Source organism: Diaphorina citri, unplaced genomic scaffold (assembly GCF_000475195.1).
Source record: "Diaphorina citri unplaced genomic scaffold, Diaci psyllid genome assembly version 1.1 scaffold1814, whole genome shotgun sequence".
Lineage (NCBI taxonomy): Eukaryota > Metazoa > Arthropoda > Insecta > Hemiptera > Psyllidae > Diaphorina > Diaphorina citri.
The window spans coordinates 30,681-51,592 of NW_007379240.1; the positions used below are offsets into that span (position 1 = coordinate 30,681).

Below are 20,912 nucleotides of genomic sequence, written 5' to 3' on the forward strand. Positions count from 1 at the left end.
TAAGTAACTAATTAAGTACCTACTTGAGAGTTGAGTTTGTTCTGGTTAAAACAAGAATATTCTGAGCTTTTTTACTTTCCTTATCCTATAGGAAGGAAAGTAATGTAATCGGGTCAAATTTCCGATGGTCAGATTTGAGTGTCAAAACACGTTTTGAGGTCCCTAGCTAGGGCCTAAATCCAAAGTTTCAGCCATTGGTCCGTGTGTCTGTCTATCCTTCTGTCTGTAAACAAAATATCTCGAGAACGGTAAGAGCTAGAAGGTATTTTAGAAATATGCTCTAGTTAATCTAGTAGGTTGGGATGACAACAAAATGATACAAAAGTTTTGGTACTCTTATAGAGACTGTCAGTAAAAATTCACAAAGGCCTGGGTGTCTCAAAAACTACTAGAAATAATGGAAAACGGAAAATCCGTATCACTAAGATCAAATTAATTTTAAGTAAAAATAATTTCAAACTCAATTTAAACAGTATTTTTTTCAGGCCTTCCTGTACAACCAAGAATGCTTAGAGATCAACAAATGTTTGAATATGAAGCTGTAAATCCGAGGAGCATACAGCAGAAAATAACCATCCACGGAATTCCAGGCCTTCTTGTACAAACACTGTTTGGTTATAGTCTCCAAGAATGCTTAGAGATCAACAAATGTTTGAATATGAAGCTGTAAATCCGAGGAGCATACAGCAGAAAATAACCATCCACGGAATTCCCTTATGGATGGGTGGTTCTTTTCTGTGTAATGCTGTCCATTAGGCAATAAACCCAGGGAACTCTGTCAAAATGAGACTATAAAGCCAGGGTGCTAACGAAATACCATTGACTGTACATACCGAATCTATGTAGGTGAATTTACTTTGCATTAGGATGTTTGACGTGTTCAAACCCAGGAGTATCACAGATCAGTCAGCAACTGAATGCCATCGCATCATCTTGGATCCTTGGCCGTCAGTTTCTCTATCAGCTCCTGCAGAGGTGCCAACTCGCGACGCTCGATCAGATTGAATTCCTGCAGGGGGGGGAAATAAGAAGAGATCATGAGTTAGTTTTATATTCGATTAATAGAGAGAGAGAGCTTATGGAATACCTATGTGCTCATTTACGAGAACATGAAGTTTTCACATCGAAGAAGAGAGAAAATAAAGAATTAGGATTTTTTCTTATTCTTCTTCAAACTCTGGTTTGTCGAATTCGGTACTCTTATCAAATTAGAAATAAAGCTAGGTACCTACTCCAAATTTTCGATAGTTGACATCACGACTTTTTTTATGGTAGATAACTTGAAACTGAAATTTTTGGTCTTTTTGAGATAAATATCTTCTGTCTTCAGGTTTGGCCTTTAAAAGTTTAGATTAAGTCCTTTGACCTGACCTCAAATTTAAATTTTTACCCAAAGTCCTATCCTCCATTTGGGACCATACTTTACCTGAACGAAGAAGATGAAATGTTTGAATGAGGTGTTGAGATGAGCCTCCTCTCCTAATTGTACAACCTCAGAGAAATGTTGATGGTAGATGTGAGCGTACACTCGGAACAGTCGCTTCAATATAGTCTTTGCTATAAGGAGGAAGTTCTTTGGGAAAGGAACACCTGTGAAGACAAAAAATAATTACATATTACAGAACTGTCTGGCTGTGGGACTATAAACAGGGAGGAAACAGCTAACCCTAACCAGCCTAGCTAGCTGGCAGTTCTTCAAAGGGTTCTCCCTCCTTTTAAAGAATAAGCCCAAGTCCTCATGATGGTTGACTGTGGTTCAGGACGAGCCCCCAAAAAAAAAGTACCCCCAAAACAGATAAATGTAGCTTTACCACAAAAAGCCCACTAGGGGCCAAAGGTCCCATAGTTGTGCTAAGCTTCACAGATCTACGAATGTAGCAAATTTTAAATAGGTACTAACCGGAACTCTAACTTCTTTTCTATTAAAATAAAACTAAAATAATTATCGAGGAATAATTATTTAATTAAGAATCTTCATTAAACAAAAATTAAAAATTTAAAAGACAATTGAGATTCGACATTCAACTGGTGATAATATTTGGTGAGCTTTCGAGAATACTCAGATTCTCATCATCAGACCAAAAATCTTTTTTCTATTATTATTTTCCAGAGGATAATGTAAGGCAATGTGGTATCCAAGACTTCGAATGTATCCTGCTGCATACCAGTAAGTATGAATAGATATACCATTTAATCCCAAATCTCACTGTTCAGATCAAGCTCTAGGCACAGTATGTTAAGTACGTTTCGCGAACAGTCAAATAGTCATCAATCATAGTAAAATTTACGGTACTTCCGTGTAATTACTAACAATTTTTTTTTCTTCTTTCAACATAAACCAGTTCATTTATTGATATTTTAAGGAAAATAGAAAGTAAAATGATAAATGATTCAAAAGTATCTCTCGATTTCTATTAAATCACTTGCACAGTCCCTGTATCAATCTTGCAATGATGTCATCCAATCTCCTGTTTTTTTTTTTTTTTTTTAAGATGAGTGTTCCACCGCCGTTTTTTTTTCGTAGCAATGAAGGACGAGCCTATTAAACATGGCTAGAGACCATAACCCAGGTGTATGGCAGATACAAAAAGATATTTTCTCTTTTGCCATTCTGCCATCACTCTTTAATTTGCAAAAAAAAAAATCAGGTTATTCCCAGGAAAAATCAGGTGGTTTTTTCTGTCAAGCAATGTTGTAAATCAAAGGCACTAAGCATTATGAGCACCCTTCAGTAGATAGGTAGGTACTTTAAATGACTAATACACAGAAAAGGAATTATTTTATTTGACATATGGGGTATGACTAGTACCTACCTATAACACTTGCTATGATTGACCAACTCACCAATTTTAGATGGGAAGAGGGTTTCGTCATCCAACTGGTCTTGTACCCAAGTCATCAAGTAGTCAATGTATTTGGGTGCGGAGCACTTGATTGGTTTCTTCACCGTATGACCATCGGCCCAATGGTACTCATACTTTGGTCCAGCCGACATAATAGGGCAACTCTCCTCTGTACAAAACTCGGTGATAGTTCCATACAACATGTTGATTTGATTGAAAAAGTCTACAGCTATAATGGAAACAATGAAATGAGAAGATAAATGGATTATAATAAAGATGAATATTGTGGAAAGGCATTCTGCTTCTTGGATTTAAACCAGCTTTCTATCTATATTTCAAGTTGAGACAGAAATGTTCACCTTGAGAGGGTGGGAGTTGACCGGTGAATCTTCTGAGAAGCCTACTAATGTACTAGGTTTACTATGGAACAAGGAGGAAGATACGCTTTGCGTAAATGTGGACAGTTTGTTATCAATGGAATTGAGTAAAATCACCAAAAGAGTGATACTGAGCGCTGCACACCCGATAGGTATCGTAAGTAGCTTCACTATAGTGCCTAAATTACTTCTCCAGGAATTATGGGAAACAGGATTGACCTGGGATGATGAAGTGGCCGAAGATACAAGAATGCGATTTAACCAATGGATGGCAGAAGTACCACTCATATCTGAAACCAAAGTACCACGTTGGGTGTCTGGTGCGAATGTCCTTGATGACAAATGGTCACTACACATATTCTCAGACGCATCTAAGGCAGCTTACGCAGCAGCTGTATTCCTACGAGTTGAGCACGAGTCAGAAGTGACAGTGCAGTTATTTTTATTGGGCAGGTTTGTTAATTAGAAAGTGTATCAATCACACAGAACATCATGATTTGATGCTGAGTTTTCTAAGCCCAACTTATTGGGCAGGTTTGTTAATTAGAAAGTGTATCAATCACACAGAACATCATGATTTGATGCTGAGTTTTCTAAGCCCAACCCAGACTGGGTCAGGTTAATGTGAGAGGCTGGGTAATTTATTTATTAATAGAGGGTAAAACCCTTCTTTTATGTTTAACAATGGAATTTTACAAGTCTTATTATTTTGACTCAGAGTTTCATCTACTTTGTAGACATTCTCAAGGGAAAGTATTTACAAAGGATGTCTAAATTAAATAAATTCATTAATAGGGGTAAAACCCTGTGTCAGAAAATCAATCAGTGACTTACTATTGACAGCAACCCATTCATTGAGATCTTCTCCATCCGGTAACATGACTGCGAGGCGTAGATTTCCCGATCCCAATGTTGCTGCAGCATGTTTCATCAGATCATACTGATGAGTACCTTCGGGAATATTCTTTTTTGGTTTGAAAGTTTTGGAAGATCTACTCCCACTGAAACACGGAAAAGAGGTGTTCATTGTATGAATTACTGAACAAATAGATTGGATTCTACATGTGTTAGAACTCTTGATTGTGCCTTTAGTTTGCTTGCCTATCTATTTGTTTTGCAATATCCCTTAAACAGTTTGTCTAATTTTGTTGTTTGGGTACATAATACTTGTATCACATAAGCAGGTAGGTATTTAGAGTACATTTGAATTTTGGACCAAACTGGGCCTTTAGGGACCCATAAAATGAGCAATTAAGTATGTACTTTAGTTCATTGAATAACTAGTTTATTAGATTTTAAACACACAACCCATCTGCAGAAATAATTAAACTTGTCAGTTATGCAGGCACAGTCTCAAAATCGTATTATTTGAAAACACAATGATATCTCTTAAGTTTGTTAGACAGAGAGGAGGTAGTTTTAGCTGTTTTCTTCAAAGTATCTCTTCAATCTTGGTGTTCTTCCAATGATGGGCAAGACATGGTTGAATCAACAGAACACCTATGACCTCATTCAGGTACTCTGATGTATAAATTAGAAATCAGAAGTGTGCAGGTAATAAAACATATCTTCTTTGCAAAGGAGGTAGTTTTAGCTGTTTTCTTCAATCTTGGTGTTCTTCCAATGATGGGCAAGACATGGTTGAACCAACAGAACACCTATGACCTCATTCAGGTACTCTGATGTATAAATTAGAAATCAGAAGTGTGTAGGTAATAAAACATATATCTTCTTTGCTATACTCCAGAATGATATCATACCAATATGTAGCCAGGCTGAGTTAATGTTACACAAATAGATTAACACAATAGCCTTCTTTGCTATACTCCAGAATGATATCATACCAATATGTAGCCAGGCTGAGTTAATGTTACACAAATAGATTAACACAATAGCTCAACATTACTCACACAATGTACCTATGCTGCAGCTTTTCTGCAGCTACACACCCTTGGTGGTATAAACTCTACAATAAACAACTGACTAACCCCACTGGAAATTTCAGCAAGTAGGTTCGTAGGTACTGGGGTATTCCTTGACAGTAGAAAATGCTCTCCGTTACACATGTCACTATGAAAATAGCGACTCAGTAAAATGTGTTGAAGTCAAAAAGTTTCTTAACGATCTCATACATATATATATAATACACATGTCACTATGAAAATAGCGACTCAGTAAAATGTGTTGAAGTCAAAAAGTTTCTTAACGATCTCATACATATATATATATAAAACATGGTTCGGTCTCTTCAGGAATATAAATATGTTAAGGCAAAGTTGGCCTAATTTTCTTGTTAATCAGTGAAAGTCTGACGATATTGTTCTATAGACCAATGAAAGTCCGCTTTGTTTATTTTGATTTTCACTTCTTTTTTATGAGAGCCAAATTTCTTATGAATCCTTCTGGAAAGGCTTTACTTTAACTCTGTTGTTTTTGTTTTCTCTTATTTTGTACATAGAATTTTTTATTTATTCTAATGCTCAGACATTTCGTTTTTCATTTATTTTTATAAATAAATAAATGTAAATTTGATCGTTTATATATTTATATTGTACATTTATATATATATCTATTTATTTTTTAATTTCTCTATGTTTTAGATGTAGGTATTTAGATTTAATTAACATTATCAATTTTGTCGAGTTAATTCGCTAATTCACAAGTTAACACCTTATAGAGAACTCAGTTGATTTCAGATGTTCATTGAGTACATTGGGAAAAGTTGATGGTTTATTAATATTAGGTCCCAAAACAATTCTTAGTTCTCTATTATAATATTTTGAACACTTTGAACGGTCCTTTTCTAAATACCTATACACAGAGTGTTAATATTTTCGATTTCCAGAAATTTCGTGAACTGTTTCTAAAAAGAGTTGAACGAAATACATACATACATACATACATAGGTATAACGCGTTGTAATGGGATTTAAATTGTAGGTAAATAATAGATTTGGAATTAATTTCGTGCATAATATAACATAAGTTTACAAAATAAATCTACCTGTAAGTTGCATGACCGTTTTTTGCTTTTTCAGGGGGTTTCGTGGAGCTAGATCTTAATATGTGATCACTGGTTTTCTCATATTCGTTAAGAACCCACGAAAACCCTCAGAAGAATCAAAACTAGGCTCACAACTTACTCAATTCCTTTTACAGGTCTCTCTCTACTTTATTATGTAATCCTCAAATATTTGTGTAATTTCTATTAGCTTTGTAAATTTTGTGTGCGTTTGAAAGTCACTTTATGAACGGACGACTTTTATACATAGGTACATCAACAAATTCTATGTTAAAATGGTTTCATCATTACTCACACAATGTACCTATGCTGCAGCTTTTCTACAGCTACACACCCTTGGTGGTATAAACTCTACGATAAACAACTGACTAACCCCACTGGAAATTTCAGCAAGTAGGTTCGTAGGTACTGGGGTATTCCTTGACAGTAGAAAATGCTCTCCGTTATCAAATTATCAATTTGTACTTTTCCTATTATCCCAAGATACTGTTCAAGATCTTTGGTGAGAAGATGTAAAGATTGAATACTCACAACAGAAGGAAGCTCATATTTTTCAACGGGTTCTCCTTTTGCGCAATTTTGACTGGACTTGGATAAAACTCTGGGGAAACTCGAAGATTCTCTTGTGAAACAGCAAAGAGACAGTGAAACACAGTACAGTAGACTTTTCTTATTTTCTGCTTTCAGAAAAAATAAAAACAGGCAGAAAAACACCAAAAGAAATCACTTGATCAGTCATTCGGGCCAAACAGCTGATAAGGGACTTTCTTTATCAAGAAGGTGCTGCCACGTGCGGTGAAATATGGAAGCTCAAAAATGTAAACAAATGCGAAGTCTCTTTCACACGAGAGTGGTGTGTGTTCTCTCGCCTATCCATTATGAGATTTCGAGAGTTTGATTCCCGGCAAGGATGGATTTTTCCAGTCTAGTTAGCTTGGAAGCTAACGCGTATGACATGTAAGCGCTAGGTCGCGGGTTCGATTCCTGTACGGATAATTTTCGTTCTCGGTAAGGGTGATTTTCTCCTATTCTCTGTTCCTTCTCTCTTTGCTTTTGGAATGATAAGACCTTTACTATTCCGCCCGTTTAGGTCGACTGACAGCTAAATTGAGATTTTGATCAATATCTCGATAACAGAGTAAAATAATAAATACTGAAAAAAAATCTAAAGATTCCTGATGACAAAAAAAAACTAGGCCGCGGGTTCGATTCCCGCCCGGGGCGGATTTTATCCTGATGGGATAATGTTCGTTCTCGGAACGGCTGGCTTTCTCCTATCTTTGTAAGCGCTAGGCCGCGATTTCGATTCCCGCCCGGGGCGGATTTTATCCTGATGGGATAATGTTCGTTCTCGGAACGGCTGGCTTTCTCCTATCCTGGCTTCCTTCTCTCTTCGATTTCGGGACGATAAGACCATAGCAGTTACAGTTCCCTCTGTCAAACCTCTTTAACCTGGCTTCCTTCTCTCTTCGATTTCGGGACGATAAGACCATAGCAGTTACAGTTCCCTCTGTCAAACCTCTTTAAAATGGTTCGATTCCCGCCCGGGGCGGATTTTATCCTGATGGGATAATGTTCGTTCTCGGAACGGCTGGCTTTCTCCTATCCCTCTCTTCCTTCTCTCTTCGATTTCGGGACGATAAGACCATAGCAGTTACAGTTCCCTCTGTTAAACCTCTTTAAAAAAAAACGCTAGGCCGCGGGTTCGATTCCCGCCCGGGGCGGATTTTATCCTGATGGGATAATGTTCGTTCTCGGAACGGCTGGCTTTCTCCTATCCTGTCTTCCTTCTCTCTTCGATTTCGGGACGATAAGACCATAGCAGTTACAGTTCCCTCTGTCAAACTCTTAAAAAAAGGCAGTTATCCATCCTTTAAAATTCTTTCAAACCAAGATGAAGATAATTTCTTTTTACATCAGGTATTCCCATGTACTTCTATACATGTCTCTTTCTTATCTTATAAGAAATGTCAGTGTTCATTGAGTTACATAATCCTCACCAACCATTCTTAGGTATATGATTTCTAGGAAAAACTTTGGGATCCTTTTGTGACACTGGCTACTAGAAAATTACCTAATTTACCTTTTCCTTCCTACTTTGGATTGTGAAAAATGTGATTTTTAGCCCGTCCTTCCTTTATTATTACGATAGTAATAACAAAAGGCAAGTTGAGAGTTCTTCAGAGTTGAGAGTTCTTCAGAGTTTCCGAGTTGAGAGTTCTTCAGAGCCGGCTACCATTCAAGCTACTGGCAAAAGAATATATGCTTACCCTGGATAATTGAATAATTGTTTCAAATTCTATACTCCCCCCCCTCTTTTTTTTTTCTTCTTCTTCTCTTTCTTTCCTTTCTTCTCTACTATTCCCCTTTTCTTTCCCCTACTCTTCCCAGACCCTCCCTCCTCTCTTTTTCAACAAATTCCTCTTTATTCCTTCCTTTTTTTTCCATTTCCCCTTGTTTTGATATTTGCAAAAAAATCCTACAATGCAGCAGTGAGCACCAAAGTTGTGATATAGTAACACAAAGAAAAGACATTTATTTATTGAAAAGATTCCGTCTTGTCTAGCTAGATTTCGACAAGGTAAAATAGGTATATCTGGTGATATAGAAAAAGCATTCCTACAGATTAGCTTGAGTGATAAAGACAGAGACTTCCTAAGATTTCTCTGGATTGATGAAGATGGCAAGCCTTTATAGTTTACCGGCATTGTCGTGTTGTATTTGGAGTCTCTTCTAGTCCATTTCTGTTGGAATCAAGTATAAAGTTGCACCTTGAGAACACCTTGAAATTAGCTAAAGAAAATAAGTCACCATATCCACTCTCGTTTGTTGAAATTCTAGGTGAAAGCTTCTATGTTGACAACTGCTTAACAAGCCTGCACAGTTTTGAACAGGCAAAGGACTTCATAGAGATCGCTTCGTCAATTATGAAGGAAAGAATGTTCACCTTGAGAGGGTGGGAGTTGACCGGTGAATCTTCTGAGAAACCTACTAATGTACTAGGTTTACTATGGAACAAGGAGGAAGATACGCTTTACGTAAATGTGGACAGTTTGTTATCCATGGACTTGAGTAATATCACCAAAAGAGTGATACTGAGCGCTGCACACCCGATAGGTATCGTAAGTAGCTTCACTATAGTGCCTAAATTACTTCTCCAGGAATTATGGGAAACAGGATTGACCTGGGATGATGAAGTGGCCGAAGATACAAGAATGCGATTTAACCAATGGATGGCAGAAGTACCACTCATATCTGAAATCAAAGTACCACGTTGGGTGTCTGGTGCGAATGTCCCTGATGACAAATGGTCGCTACACATATTCTCAGACGCATCTAAGGCAGCTTACGCAGCAGCTGTATTCCTACGAGTTGAGCACGAGTCAGAAGTGACAGTGCAGTTGTTGGCGGCAAGATCAAGAGTAGCCCCAACCTCGAAAACAAAAGCTGGTATGACAATTCCTAGGCTAGAGTTACTTGCAGCATCGATCGCCACAAGACTGTATAAAACAGTGGCGGAGGATTTCAAGTTGTTCGATGTAAAAACTGTGTTTTGGACTGATGCAACTACAGTTCTTGCTTGGATTAGAAAAAACGAGCCATGGAATACCTTTGTCATGAACAGAGTAAAAGAGATTCGTCTATTATATAAAGGTTGTCAATGGCAACACGTCCCTGGTGAATTAAACCCAGCAGACCTACCATCTCGCGGGAGTTCGATGAAAAAGCTGATACAATCCAGATGGTGGGAGGGACCTCAGTGGACAGTTGTTCTGGACGACAATGTCGATTCAAGAAACAAACACATACATAATAATAGGAAAAATACGGCGCGACCGACCGACATGTAATGCAATCCACAACAGTTGTTCTGGACGACAATGTCGATTCAAGAAACAAACACATACATAATAATAGGAAAAATACGGCGCGACCGACCGACATGTAATGTTAAAGCGTCTTAAAGGGGGAAAATAAAGGAGTTTTGGATATTTGGGCGAGCGTGCGAGTACTGATGCAAACGCAACATATGAACGGTAATGAAACTTACACACTCATTCAACATGTCTTTATAATTTGAAGTAAAACGGAAGAAATTAATAATAAAAGACATCATTTTGAAAATAATGGGCTATTTCCTCATTTATTTCACCTTTTCCCCTGATTTAGCAAATAACATTCAAATATATTCTCAATAGATCAGTTGCGCTTACTTGGGTGATATTGCAAAGTCATAGAGCAGGAAAAATGAGGACCAACGGATTTTTTCTTTTTCTTCCACGACTTCTAGATATCGAGATAAATCGATTAAAAAAATACCGGTAAATCGTGAACTTTGACGTCACGGCATACGCTCCCGTAGGCGATGACGTCATAATTTATTAATCCGAATACCGGTAAATTGTGAACTTTGACGTCACGGCATACGCTCCCGTAGGCGATGACGTCATAATTTATTAATCCCGCTTCGTTTGTTTGTGCGCAAGCGTTTCTGCGCATTTTGACGTGAAATCTGACGTCACAACTATTTGAACTTTTTAATAAGAACGGCAATTAAAATTTGAATTTTCGACCTTTTAAAGTTACTTTTTCGGAGTTTTGACATCAGATTTGGATTTTTCACTACTTTTTACGTAGGAATCGACCATTTATTAATAATTTTTACCCATTTACAACTGCTCCATTCCTTCGCATTTGTAAACAACAACTCTGGTAATGCCTGCCATTACCTGATAGTAAGTGGCTGGCCTTAGGTTCGAGATTTTCCGCCCTGGCCGGGATTCGAACACAGCACCTCCGGATTGAGGCATATCCGATCGTTCAAACAACGAGTCATACTACGGGATGGGCATGCTATGACACAGACCCCACGAGTCTGTTGTTTCGTATAACACTCACCTCATTCTGCATGTACACCAAGACGTGTATATGGATTCAAATTAAAAGATACTTTCGCACTTCATCAAAACACCTCCAATCTTTTCTCAGTTCACCAAATAATCCGCCATTTTCTTCGACAGCCACTCTGGTTGTACAGTTTCAATCTGTTCCATGATATGATCTATTCGATAGCACAGGGACTCAATCTGTTTATCCCAGGACGGCAGAATCTCCCTGGTTTCAAAGTGGACGATGGAATCAATCTGATCTACATAGCCATTCATTCTACCCTCACATATCATATGACTTGCAATCTTCTCTGCTTTAGCAGCGGATATCTGTAGCAAGGCCCCTAGCTCAGGGAAACTAATGTTGTTGTAGAGTTTGGAGGCAGATAGGAGATTGTGCTCTGTCACCGCGCGTTCTAGAATACTGGAACCTGAGGAACGTAATATTTATAATTAGAGGATGGTGAATGTAGTCTGGCTGAGGGACTATAAACAGGGAGTAGAATGGTCCAAATTTCCTCACGCTATATCAATAGTGAAGGTTGAGTGCGAAGGGCATCCACTCGGAAAATTTTGTTTAGACAAAACCAGTTGGCCTCAAAGCAATTATTCTAAAGCTGATTGGGAGGCCGACGACAAACGCCGACTCCATTTGAACATGACAAAAGGTGAAGAAAAAGAAGAAGAGGTTGGTTAATGTAGAATTGGTCTAATATCTCAAAATTTTTGTGTTAAAGCAGAACTTTTTCTCAACTTTTATGAATATCACAGTATTACTAAAAATGCCTTATTTACAATCAATTTCTATATTTCAATAATCGTTTTACACTGGTAATGCCGCCACTGGTCGCTACTCGATTAAAGTAGCTACTCTATTGTCCTCACGAGGCTGAGTGTACCCCGATTAGAGGATGGTGAATGTAGTCTGGCTGAGGGACTATAAACAGAGAGTAGAATGGTCCAAATTTCCTCACGCTATATCAATAGTGAAGGTTGAGTGCGAAGGGCATCCACTCGGAAAATTTTGTTTAGACAATGTGGATTGCCCACTGAAAAGTATAACGTATTCGCAAGTAGAAAATGAAACACACGAGAGTCTGAGATCTGGATTACGGATTGCCCACTGAAAAGTATAACGTATTCGCAAGTAGAAAATGAAACACACGAGAGTCTGAGATCTGGATTACACAAAGGAGAAGGGCGGGGTAAGCCTCAATGAATGTTTAGAAAAGGGCCCCAATCTTATTGAAAAGATTCAGTCAGCTCCCATGGCGTAGTGGTCACTGCGCTCGCCTTGCACGGGGGAGACCCGGGTTCGATTCCCGGCGGGGTCAAAAAAAAAAATCTCTCCATTCCATCTTCATATTGTAAAGGTTTTTTTCTATATAAAGGTTGGCCAAAGGAAAATTATAAGTGTTTGATATTCTACGATTCCATGCATTTAAATTGGGGAATCATGGGTTAAGGACTTAACCACTTAACTAACCCCAAGGATAACAGAGGTACTGTTATTTTCAGGGAAATCTTTTTAAAAAAATGTTAAGTAGGTACGTCAATAGAGTGTGAGTGAATCAGAGAAGATAGGTATGTATTGTTGTGGGTTCTGATTACTATTGTCAATAAGAAGGATGTGTTTAATCCATTCAAGGATAGCAATTATTAAGTCCAATCATAAACAATAACAATGTTAATTTTTAGCAGTACCTATATTCTATATTACATTATTCCCTATATTTCCAAAGTACTGCATGAAATTTAAAAATTCGCGCGTTTTGTGAACTACTAGCGCTAGAGTGTAGTAGCGGTAGAATTTCGAAACCAAATGAGTGCATGCATCCACTGCCTAAGGGTATTCCTAAACAAGCTGGGTCCGTCCCTCCGGGAATTTTTTAGCCCGTAGGTAGTTTATTCGATCGTGATTAGAGAAAATCAGTTGACGATCAGCGAGTTTTCAAAACCCAACTCAAGGTCTGTTTTTCATTCCTACGCCGCATCGATGTGGCGTTCACTCTGCGTCAGGAGTGGGGGTAAAAAGTGGAAATTCAACAAACATGACGACATCTAGTGGAGAAATTACGAAACATTTTTTTCATTTCCCTCAATACATTGTGAATGGAGCGGGGATTTTTCTATTTCCCACGGGAAAATGAAGGGAAATTTCGTTTTTCCCCCCGTTTGGCCTAGTGAATAAAATTTACCTTTAATACCTATACTCTATATAGAGTCTTCTATATAAGTAGTTAGCTTTGGGTTGACGCGCCTGCCTTCTAAGCGCTAGGTCGCGGGTTCGATTCCCGCCTGGGGCAGACTTTATCCTAAAATAGGTACATATAAAGGTTTGTCCCGGAACGGCTGGCTTTCTCCTATCCTGTCTTCCTTCTCTCTTCCATTTCGTGACGTCTCGTCTGCAGTTACAGTTCCTACTATCAAATCTCTTTTTTTTTTTTTTTTTTTTTTTTAAAAAATAATTACCCCGAACACCAAGCACAGAGCCGGAAAAAACTTCGACCCCGCCGAGAATCAAACCCGGGACCTCCGGCATGCAAGCTTAGTGTGATACCCACTCGACCACGAAGGTTACTTAAAGATATGATTAGTTATCTATGACTGGAACCTCTGTCTTACTTACCATCCACAGTGATAGCTTTCTGATGGGGTTTTAGTAGGGCGGCAAAGTCTTGCAGCTCAGACTTGCGAATAATTCGATCCAAGTACATTTTCTCCAATATGGAATACGCGGGAAGATGTTGACATCTCTCATCCTTGAAGAGTGTTGCCAACATGCGAGACCTTTGTTGACCTGGGAGGAGAGAAAATGTTAGTACATATTTCCATTTATTTTAATATTCAATGTGGGACGTTGTGCTTTCATTACTCAGTTCTTGCACTAATTCCTATTTTAGAACCTTGAAATTCGTTTCATTGATGCAAGAACTTAAATATTAAACTTGTTTAGAGAGCTCTCCTCCCAACATACCCAAACTGCTTGGATTTTCTATTCCCTGTTTAAAATCCCCCAGCCAGTCTTTAAAGTAACCACCTTTTCCCTAAATAAATTAATTTACCTGCCGATGCTAGTATCGTACAGATCAGAGCACTCTTGAGTGCAGTGATTCTCTCCGCCTCGTCTATGATAGGTTTGTATGACAGCTCACTGTACCGCTGGGCAGCCTCGATGAATTTCCTCCGATAGTCCAGAACTCTCGCATAGCATACTTTGTAATGGACTTGCAGTGTTTCATCCTTGGTCTCAGCTTGCAGGAGAGAGGCTCGGTTGATGAAAGCCTCGGCTTGCACGGGATCTTCATCTTCTAGATAGAGACGTGCAATCTTCATGTAGGTTTGCAGCTTGTAATCAACACTGTATTGCCTAAAGGAGCAAGAGAGGATATGGAAAATAATGTCTTTGTTAGGTATTATTTTAGGAGAACAAAATTATTCAAGAAAAATCAAGTTTTCATAGCACAAGAGGGGAGATGAAACAGAGGTAGGTCCAAGTAGAGATACTTTTTTTTTTCAAGTGAGAGGCAGGTGTGACACTTTACAATACCTACTCAGCAGAACATGTAGACTAAAATGATGTGATCCATTGCCATGGGAAACTGATGCATTCAACATTCCATAGTCACTGATAACATGTGCTTTCTATTATACCTACTGATGTCATCTTCTTCTTCCCCTTGTATTTACATGGAATCCCTTAGCCTTAGGTGAATTGAAAAATTGATTTAGACATTTATAACGATGGTAATTTTATTTATTAGTGGAGGACATTTCCATAGGGTATTGGGGTTCAAGATAGTGATGGGCCGAGTGAATGATTTTACTCGAGTCCACTCGATTATTATTTTGTTCAACTCGAGTGGAAAAAAAAAACTATTCATTGGGTTCTCTGACCCGAGTTCACTCGCACACTCGCCACATATTATTGCAACATACAGTTTCTATTCGAGTACAAATCTATTCGTCAGAAAAACTATTCGTTTGAACGAGTTGAATGGAAGAGGGTAGGAGATGAAACAGAGGTAGGTAGGTACTTGTCCAAGTAGAGATACCTATTTTTTTTTTTTTTTTCAAGTGAGAGGCAGGTGTGACACTTTACAATACCTACTCACCAGCACATGTAGACTAAAATGATGTGATCCATTGCCATGGGAAACTGATGCATTCAACATTCCATAGTCACTGATAACATGTGCTTTCTATTAACCAATTCATTCACCTTGGATTTCTTGATAAATTCAACACACAATACTTACTTCTGTCCAGTTTCCAAAGGTATACCCACAAGAACATTGGCAGCATCTCTCCAGTTTTCTTCCCTCTCATATATCAGAGCCAAATGTTGCCGAATGCTGGCAACTTGTTCTTCAAATGAAATCACTCGGGGTTGAACCTTGTCCAGTGTAAAGTGGGACACAGGTTTGGCCACTTCATCCGGCTGTGAGACCAGGTGGGTACTCACATCAGTAAGAATTTGACGAGAAATCACAAGACTCACATTTTCATTCACAACTGAAACAGAAGGGTAAGATTAATATATGTCAGATGGTGAAAAAGTTCCATAACCTACCCCAATCAATATCACAGCTATATTACAGTCATGGACAGATAGGACTCTTTACACTAGCTTTAGCAAGACATTAAAGTACAATACATAAGTACTTATTCATTTCAAATTTATTGCATTAACATCAGATATTTTGTTTTTCAACAGATCTCAGGACATCCAATCTCTTTTAGAACCAAACAATAAATGTTTTAACCCATACTTACTTGCTTCCACAAACAAATTCAAGCACTCTGTACATGTTGTAGTGTCTTGAAGATTTCTCTGGATTGATGAAGATGGCAAGCCTTTAGTTTACCGGCATTGTCGTGTTGTATTTGGAGTCTCTTCTAGTCCATTTCTGTTGGAATCAAGTATAAAGTTGCACCTTGGGAACACCTTGAAATTAGCTAAAGAAAATAAGTCACCATATCCACTCTCGTTTGTTGAAATTCTAGATGAAAGCTTCTATGTTGACAACTGCTTAACAAGCCTGCACAGTTTTGAACAGGCAAAGGACTTCATAGAGATCGCTGTCCAGTGTGAAGTGGGACACAGGTTTGGCCACTTCATCGGGCTGTGAGACCAGGTGGGTACTCACATCAGTGAGAATTTGACGAGAAATCACAAGACTCACATTTTCATTCACAACTGAAACAGAAGGGTAAGGTTATAATATGTCAGATGGTGAAAAAGTTCCATTACCTACCCCAATCAATATCACAGCTATATTACAGTCATGGACAGATAGGACTCTTTACACTAGCTTTAGCAAGACATTAAAGTACATATTTATTCATTTCAAATTTATTGCATTAACATCAGATATTTTGTTTTTCAACAGATCTCAGGACATCCAATCTTTTTTAGAACCAAACAATAAATGTTTTAACCCATACTTACTTGCTTCCACAAACAAATTCAAGCACTCTGTACATGTTGTAGTGTCTTGATTTTTGAGAATCAATTCCAGAATGGAGCGGTACCTGTAATTGACAAAGAAATATTATCTTAGGTACAGTACATACCTACTTATTAGAGAAGACTGGCTCTCATTACCTACTTGATGATTAAATGCTGATTTTGTGGTTTACATCAACACACAGGCATTCGAAAGTGAATTATTCAAAAGCCAGGGGCACCAGCATGTTGAATTCACCAGATCCCATTAGTTTACTAAAGTTAAGCAATGTTGTGTATGCTTGGTATCAGGATGGGTGAACATCTAAGCTTTTTTGATCTGACTCAGGCTGTGCAAGGTTTAGGTTGTGATTATGTACTTACTGGGTTAATATAAAACTAAAATAATTATCGAGGAATAATTATTTAATTAAGAATCTTCATTAATATTAAAATTAAAAATTTAAAAGACAATATTGAGATTCGACATTCAACTGGTGATAATATTTGGTGAGCTTTCAAGAATACTCATATTCTCATCATCAGACCAAAAATCGCAAGAGAGATGTTTACTCTACGAGTGCTGGAGTTGAATTTCAACTGTTACTAGGTTAAGTTAGGCTTCAATTGAATTTTTTCTACAGTCCTTGCAAGCCTAACCTCGTACACGAGCACTACCTTATTGCTGATTCTAGGAATAGAACTCATTCAATTTTTGACAAACAAGGATGTTACCACAGGATTGAAAGTAACATTAAAATGGGGACATGGGTACTTGTGCAGAAGTCACGTCCATGGAATATTGCTACCAAAGGAACTGGCACAAACAAGCAGTGACCAGTGTTATTATAGGGTTAGGTTAAATGCAAGGAGTTTTCACAATTAGAGCAGTGATTAGTGCTATTATAGGGTTAGGTTAAATACAAAAAGGAGCTTTTCTTTTCCAGGGACATGACTTCTGCATAGTTACTAGGACATGTATTTTGTTAAGCAATTTATTCCTGTATGTGGAGTCTAGTATGTAGGACTACTGCACTAATATACCAACTGTCTATACTTACTTGTCAGCTTGATCCTTATGTGATGTTACCAGGACATGTATTTTGTTAAGCAATTCCTGTATGTGGAGTCTAGTATGTAGGACTACTGCACTAATATACCAACTGTCTATACTTACTTGTCAGCTTGATCCTTATGTGATCCAGCCTGAGACGATAGTGCTGCTAGCTGAGTTTTCAGTGTTGAGATATCCATTCTAGAGGGTAAGTAAGTACAGTGAGTTCCAACAAACTTCTATCAGTCACTCAACTAGAACTATAAGCAAGAACTTTCTAAGTTTACTTTAAAATCAGAGTTTAATGATTTTTATCTCTAATCATGGGATTCATGGGCAGCGGAAACTTTTTTGGTATGAGCAAGAACTTTCTAAGTTTACTTTAAAATCAGAGTTTAATGATTTTTATCTCTAATCATGGGATTCATGGGCAGCGGAAACTTTTTTTTTGTGAAATTTGAAAAAAACAAATTTAAAATTCAAAATTTCCCTCCTCTTCCAGCTCTTTAAACTACGGTAGTCAAGCAGGGAGTTGGACAGTGTTGCCTTCTTCTTCTAGTGTCGTGTCCGCTGCCGAACGTTGAGTGTTGACGATCGGCAGTGGATGCATGCACTCATTTGGTTTCGAAATTCTACCGCTACCACACTCTAGCGCTAGTAGTTCTCAAAGCGCGCGAATTTTTGAAAACGTTTGTTTTGTTTTCATTTTAGTATTTTTTGCAAGGAGCTTCCTTATAGCTCCATGATTTTTTGTTTGAAACTCATACTGGAACATCATAGCATCATACTGACAGATTTATCAGCAGAAAAGGTAAAATTATAGCTCCATGATTTTTTGTTTGAAACTCATACTGGAACATCATAGCATCATACTGACAGATTTATCAGCAGAAAAGGTAAAACCTGAGTAATTGGACCAAGTGGACAGAGATTGTAAAGCATCTTGGATGGAAATCTGAAGGGTACATATTGGGGTCTTTATGACTGCTGTAAATAATGAGATCATCCATGTATAAGTTGAATTTGATGTTAACAGGAAGGAAAGTGGCAATATCAGTTAAGGCAATGTTGAAGAGAGCACAACTAAGAGAGGAACCTTGTCTTATTCCACAAGACACATTAACAAAGGAAGAATAGAAATGAGAATTTATCTTGACCTGAATTGAGTTGTTGCTGAGAATGAAAACAATCTGAATAGGTGGCTTCCAATTTCCAATCTTCCAATTACTGAGTTTGTCAAGGATAAGTCGTCTCCAGGTACTATTGTAAGCAGACTGGATATCTAACATTACAGCAAGGGTGTATTTTTTGAGACGAAATGCATTAGTAACTTCAAATTCAAGATCAACAAGATTGTCAACAGTACTGCGATTTTTTCTGCAGCCACTCTGGAAGGGACTGAGAAGATTGTGATGCTCGAGGATGATTCACCATTCTTTCAAACACTTTACAAAAGCAATTAATGAGAGATATAGGTCGATAGCTAGAAGGGATTTTGGGGGGTTTATCTTTCTTGAGGATTGGGATTATAATAGTTTTAGACCATTCTATCAACCTCTAGGTCTGTTAGTAAACAATAGCCCGTCCCTATACCTTTACTTATTACTATCGTACGAATAAATGAAGGACGGGCTAAAAACCAGGTCTATCGATGTGACACGAAACCAATAACAGTAGGCTCTCCAGAACTCCAACACCTAGAAAGCTGAAATTTGGTGGGGATATTCCTAATATGTTCTAGATGTGTAATAAGAGAGGATTTTTTCTGAAATCTAAACCTATCTCGAGGTACGATCCATTTTCCGTGACGAAGCACGGGCAACCTGATAGTTATTTTAGCAGGTAAGTAGAGGTAGGTACCCTACTTATTCAAAGACGTTGCTTATAGCGAAGATTTCAACGGTGAGCGACAATTGAAAGTTGAAACTATATGCAGGATGCAGGTTTTCGCAAAATGAGATCAAACTACGGAGAGAGAGAGAGAGATGGAGAGAGAGATGGGGAGAGAGGGAAATAGAGAGAGAGAGAGATGGAGAGAGAGAGAGAAATGGAGAGAGAGATGGAGAGAGAGAAATGGAGAGAGAGAGATGGGGGAGAGAGAGAAATAAGAAGCTGGGATTTTTTCCAAGTCCTTTTCAATAAGTTTTTCCCTATATCACCACGAAATCTCTCCCTCCCTCCCTCCATCTCTTACCCTTTCACTTCCCATCATATGCCAATTTGATTTCAAGCCTTTTACTCCTGACACGTCCTAATAAATTTCAATGTGGGAAAGTATAAAAAAAAAACACTTCTCAAAAAGAAGAAAAAAAGAGGATTTTTTTTTAACTTTTTTAAGAGGTTTGACAGAGGGAACTGTAACTGCTAAGGTCTTATCGTCCCGAAATCGAAGAGGGAAGACAGGATAGGAGAAAGCCAGCCGTTCCGAGAACGAAAAGAGTGTATCACAGCCTAAGCATAGTACCTGCGTTATACTAGTGCCTCAAAGTTTCAGGGTTCAATTTACAAAAGTGCATAAAAATACAGATATCTCTGGATGTAACAAGGCCCACTCATTCACACGAGGACAATAAGTTACTAAAGTCTTTTCTTGTTAATTCTAAACTGTTAAAAAGAAAATAAAAACATCAGATATACTATGTTTAAAAATGGTAATGTGATACCTACATGTAGGTACTTTTATTGAAATCTACATAATAATTACTACTAGTTCTGTAAAGTGTAGACCTCACTCAGACTCTTTTGTCCAAGCACTCCAAGCTGATACTAATGTAGAATGTACCTATGAATGCAATGGAGGAGTTGCAATTGGGAAAATATCTATATTAATAAAAGAGTAAACCCTGACTCATTCATTCATAATCAACGCACAGCCGAAACAGCTGGACCGATTTTGATGAAACTTCGAGAACAACTTCCTTTTGATTTGAATAGGCCCACTAAGAACGGATTTTCCGAAACTCGCAGTGGTTTCCAAACTATGACCAAAAAACTACTAACAATCGACCCATCTCCAAAACGGGTGGGTCAATTTACATGAAGTTTGTAAGTAAGATAGTTGTCTTGCCTTTTAGTAAGTAAAGGTATCCTAAGAACGGATTTTTCAAAACTCGCAGTGGTGCCCAAATTAGGGACGAAAACGAATAAAAGTATAATATGGTGCCAAAATAGTATGGTCAGGTAAAACGGTACAGTACGGTACGTTACGGTCAGGTCCGGCCATGCCTCTATGCATACGGCCATGCCTCAGCCACGCGCAAGCGGGCGGAGCCTGCTTGT

General features: G+C 38.1%; 3 protein-coding genes and 1 long non-coding RNA gene across 4 annotated transcripts; 2 read left to right on the forward strand and 2 right to left on the reverse strand.

The window, feature by feature from the left end:
- Nucleotides 1-587: 587 nt before the first annotated feature.
- LOC103517332 (MOB kinase activator-like 1) lies at nucleotides 588-6,992 on the reverse strand. Its single transcript, XM_017447423.2, has 5 exons — nucleotides 6,773-6,992; nucleotides 4,055-4,221; nucleotides 2,845-3,072; nucleotides 1,427-1,590; nucleotides 588-1,009 (listed from the first exon to the last, which is right to left on the reverse strand). The coding sequence occupies exons 1-5, from the start codon at nucleotides 6,787-6,789 to the stop codon at nucleotides 929-931; spliced, it is 657 nt and encodes a 218-aa protein (XP_017302912.1). The 5' UTR covers nucleotides 6,790-6,992; the 3' UTR covers nucleotides 588-928.
- A 1,710-nt stretch (nucleotides 6,993-8,702) lies between these two features.
- LOC103517336 lies at nucleotides 8,703-10,324 on the forward strand. The gene is made up of 2 exons (XM_008482363.3): nucleotides 8,703-10,005; nucleotides 10,094-10,324. Exons 1-2 carry the CDS (start codon nucleotides 9,169-9,171, stop codon nucleotides 10,151-10,153), a joined length of 897 nt encoding a protein of 298 aa, XP_008480585.2. The 5' UTR covers nucleotides 8,703-9,168; the 3' UTR covers nucleotides 10,154-10,324.
- An 872-nt stretch (nucleotides 10,325-11,196) lies between these two features.
- LOC103517333 (COP9 signalosome complex subunit 4) lies at nucleotides 11,197-17,980 on the reverse strand. The gene is made up of 6 exons (XM_026829461.1): nucleotides 17,757-17,980; nucleotides 16,583-16,665; nucleotides 15,390-15,645; nucleotides 14,196-14,500; nucleotides 13,760-13,930; nucleotides 11,197-11,561 (listed from the first exon to the last, which is right to left on the reverse strand). Exons 1-6 carry the CDS (start codon nucleotides 17,831-17,833, stop codon nucleotides 11,227-11,229), a joined length of 1,227 nt encoding a protein of 408 aa, XP_026685262.1. The 5' UTR covers nucleotides 17,834-17,980; the 3' UTR covers nucleotides 11,197-11,226.
- Nucleotides 17,981-18,254: 274 nt separating this feature from the next.
- On the forward strand, nucleotides 18,255-19,135 carry LOC113470766. The gene is made up of 2 exons (XR_003393706.1): nucleotides 18,255-18,444; nucleotides 18,530-19,135. It is a non-coding gene; the product is annotated as an uncharacterized LOC113470766 (long non-coding RNA).
- Nucleotides 19,136-20,912: the final 1,777 nt, after the last annotated feature.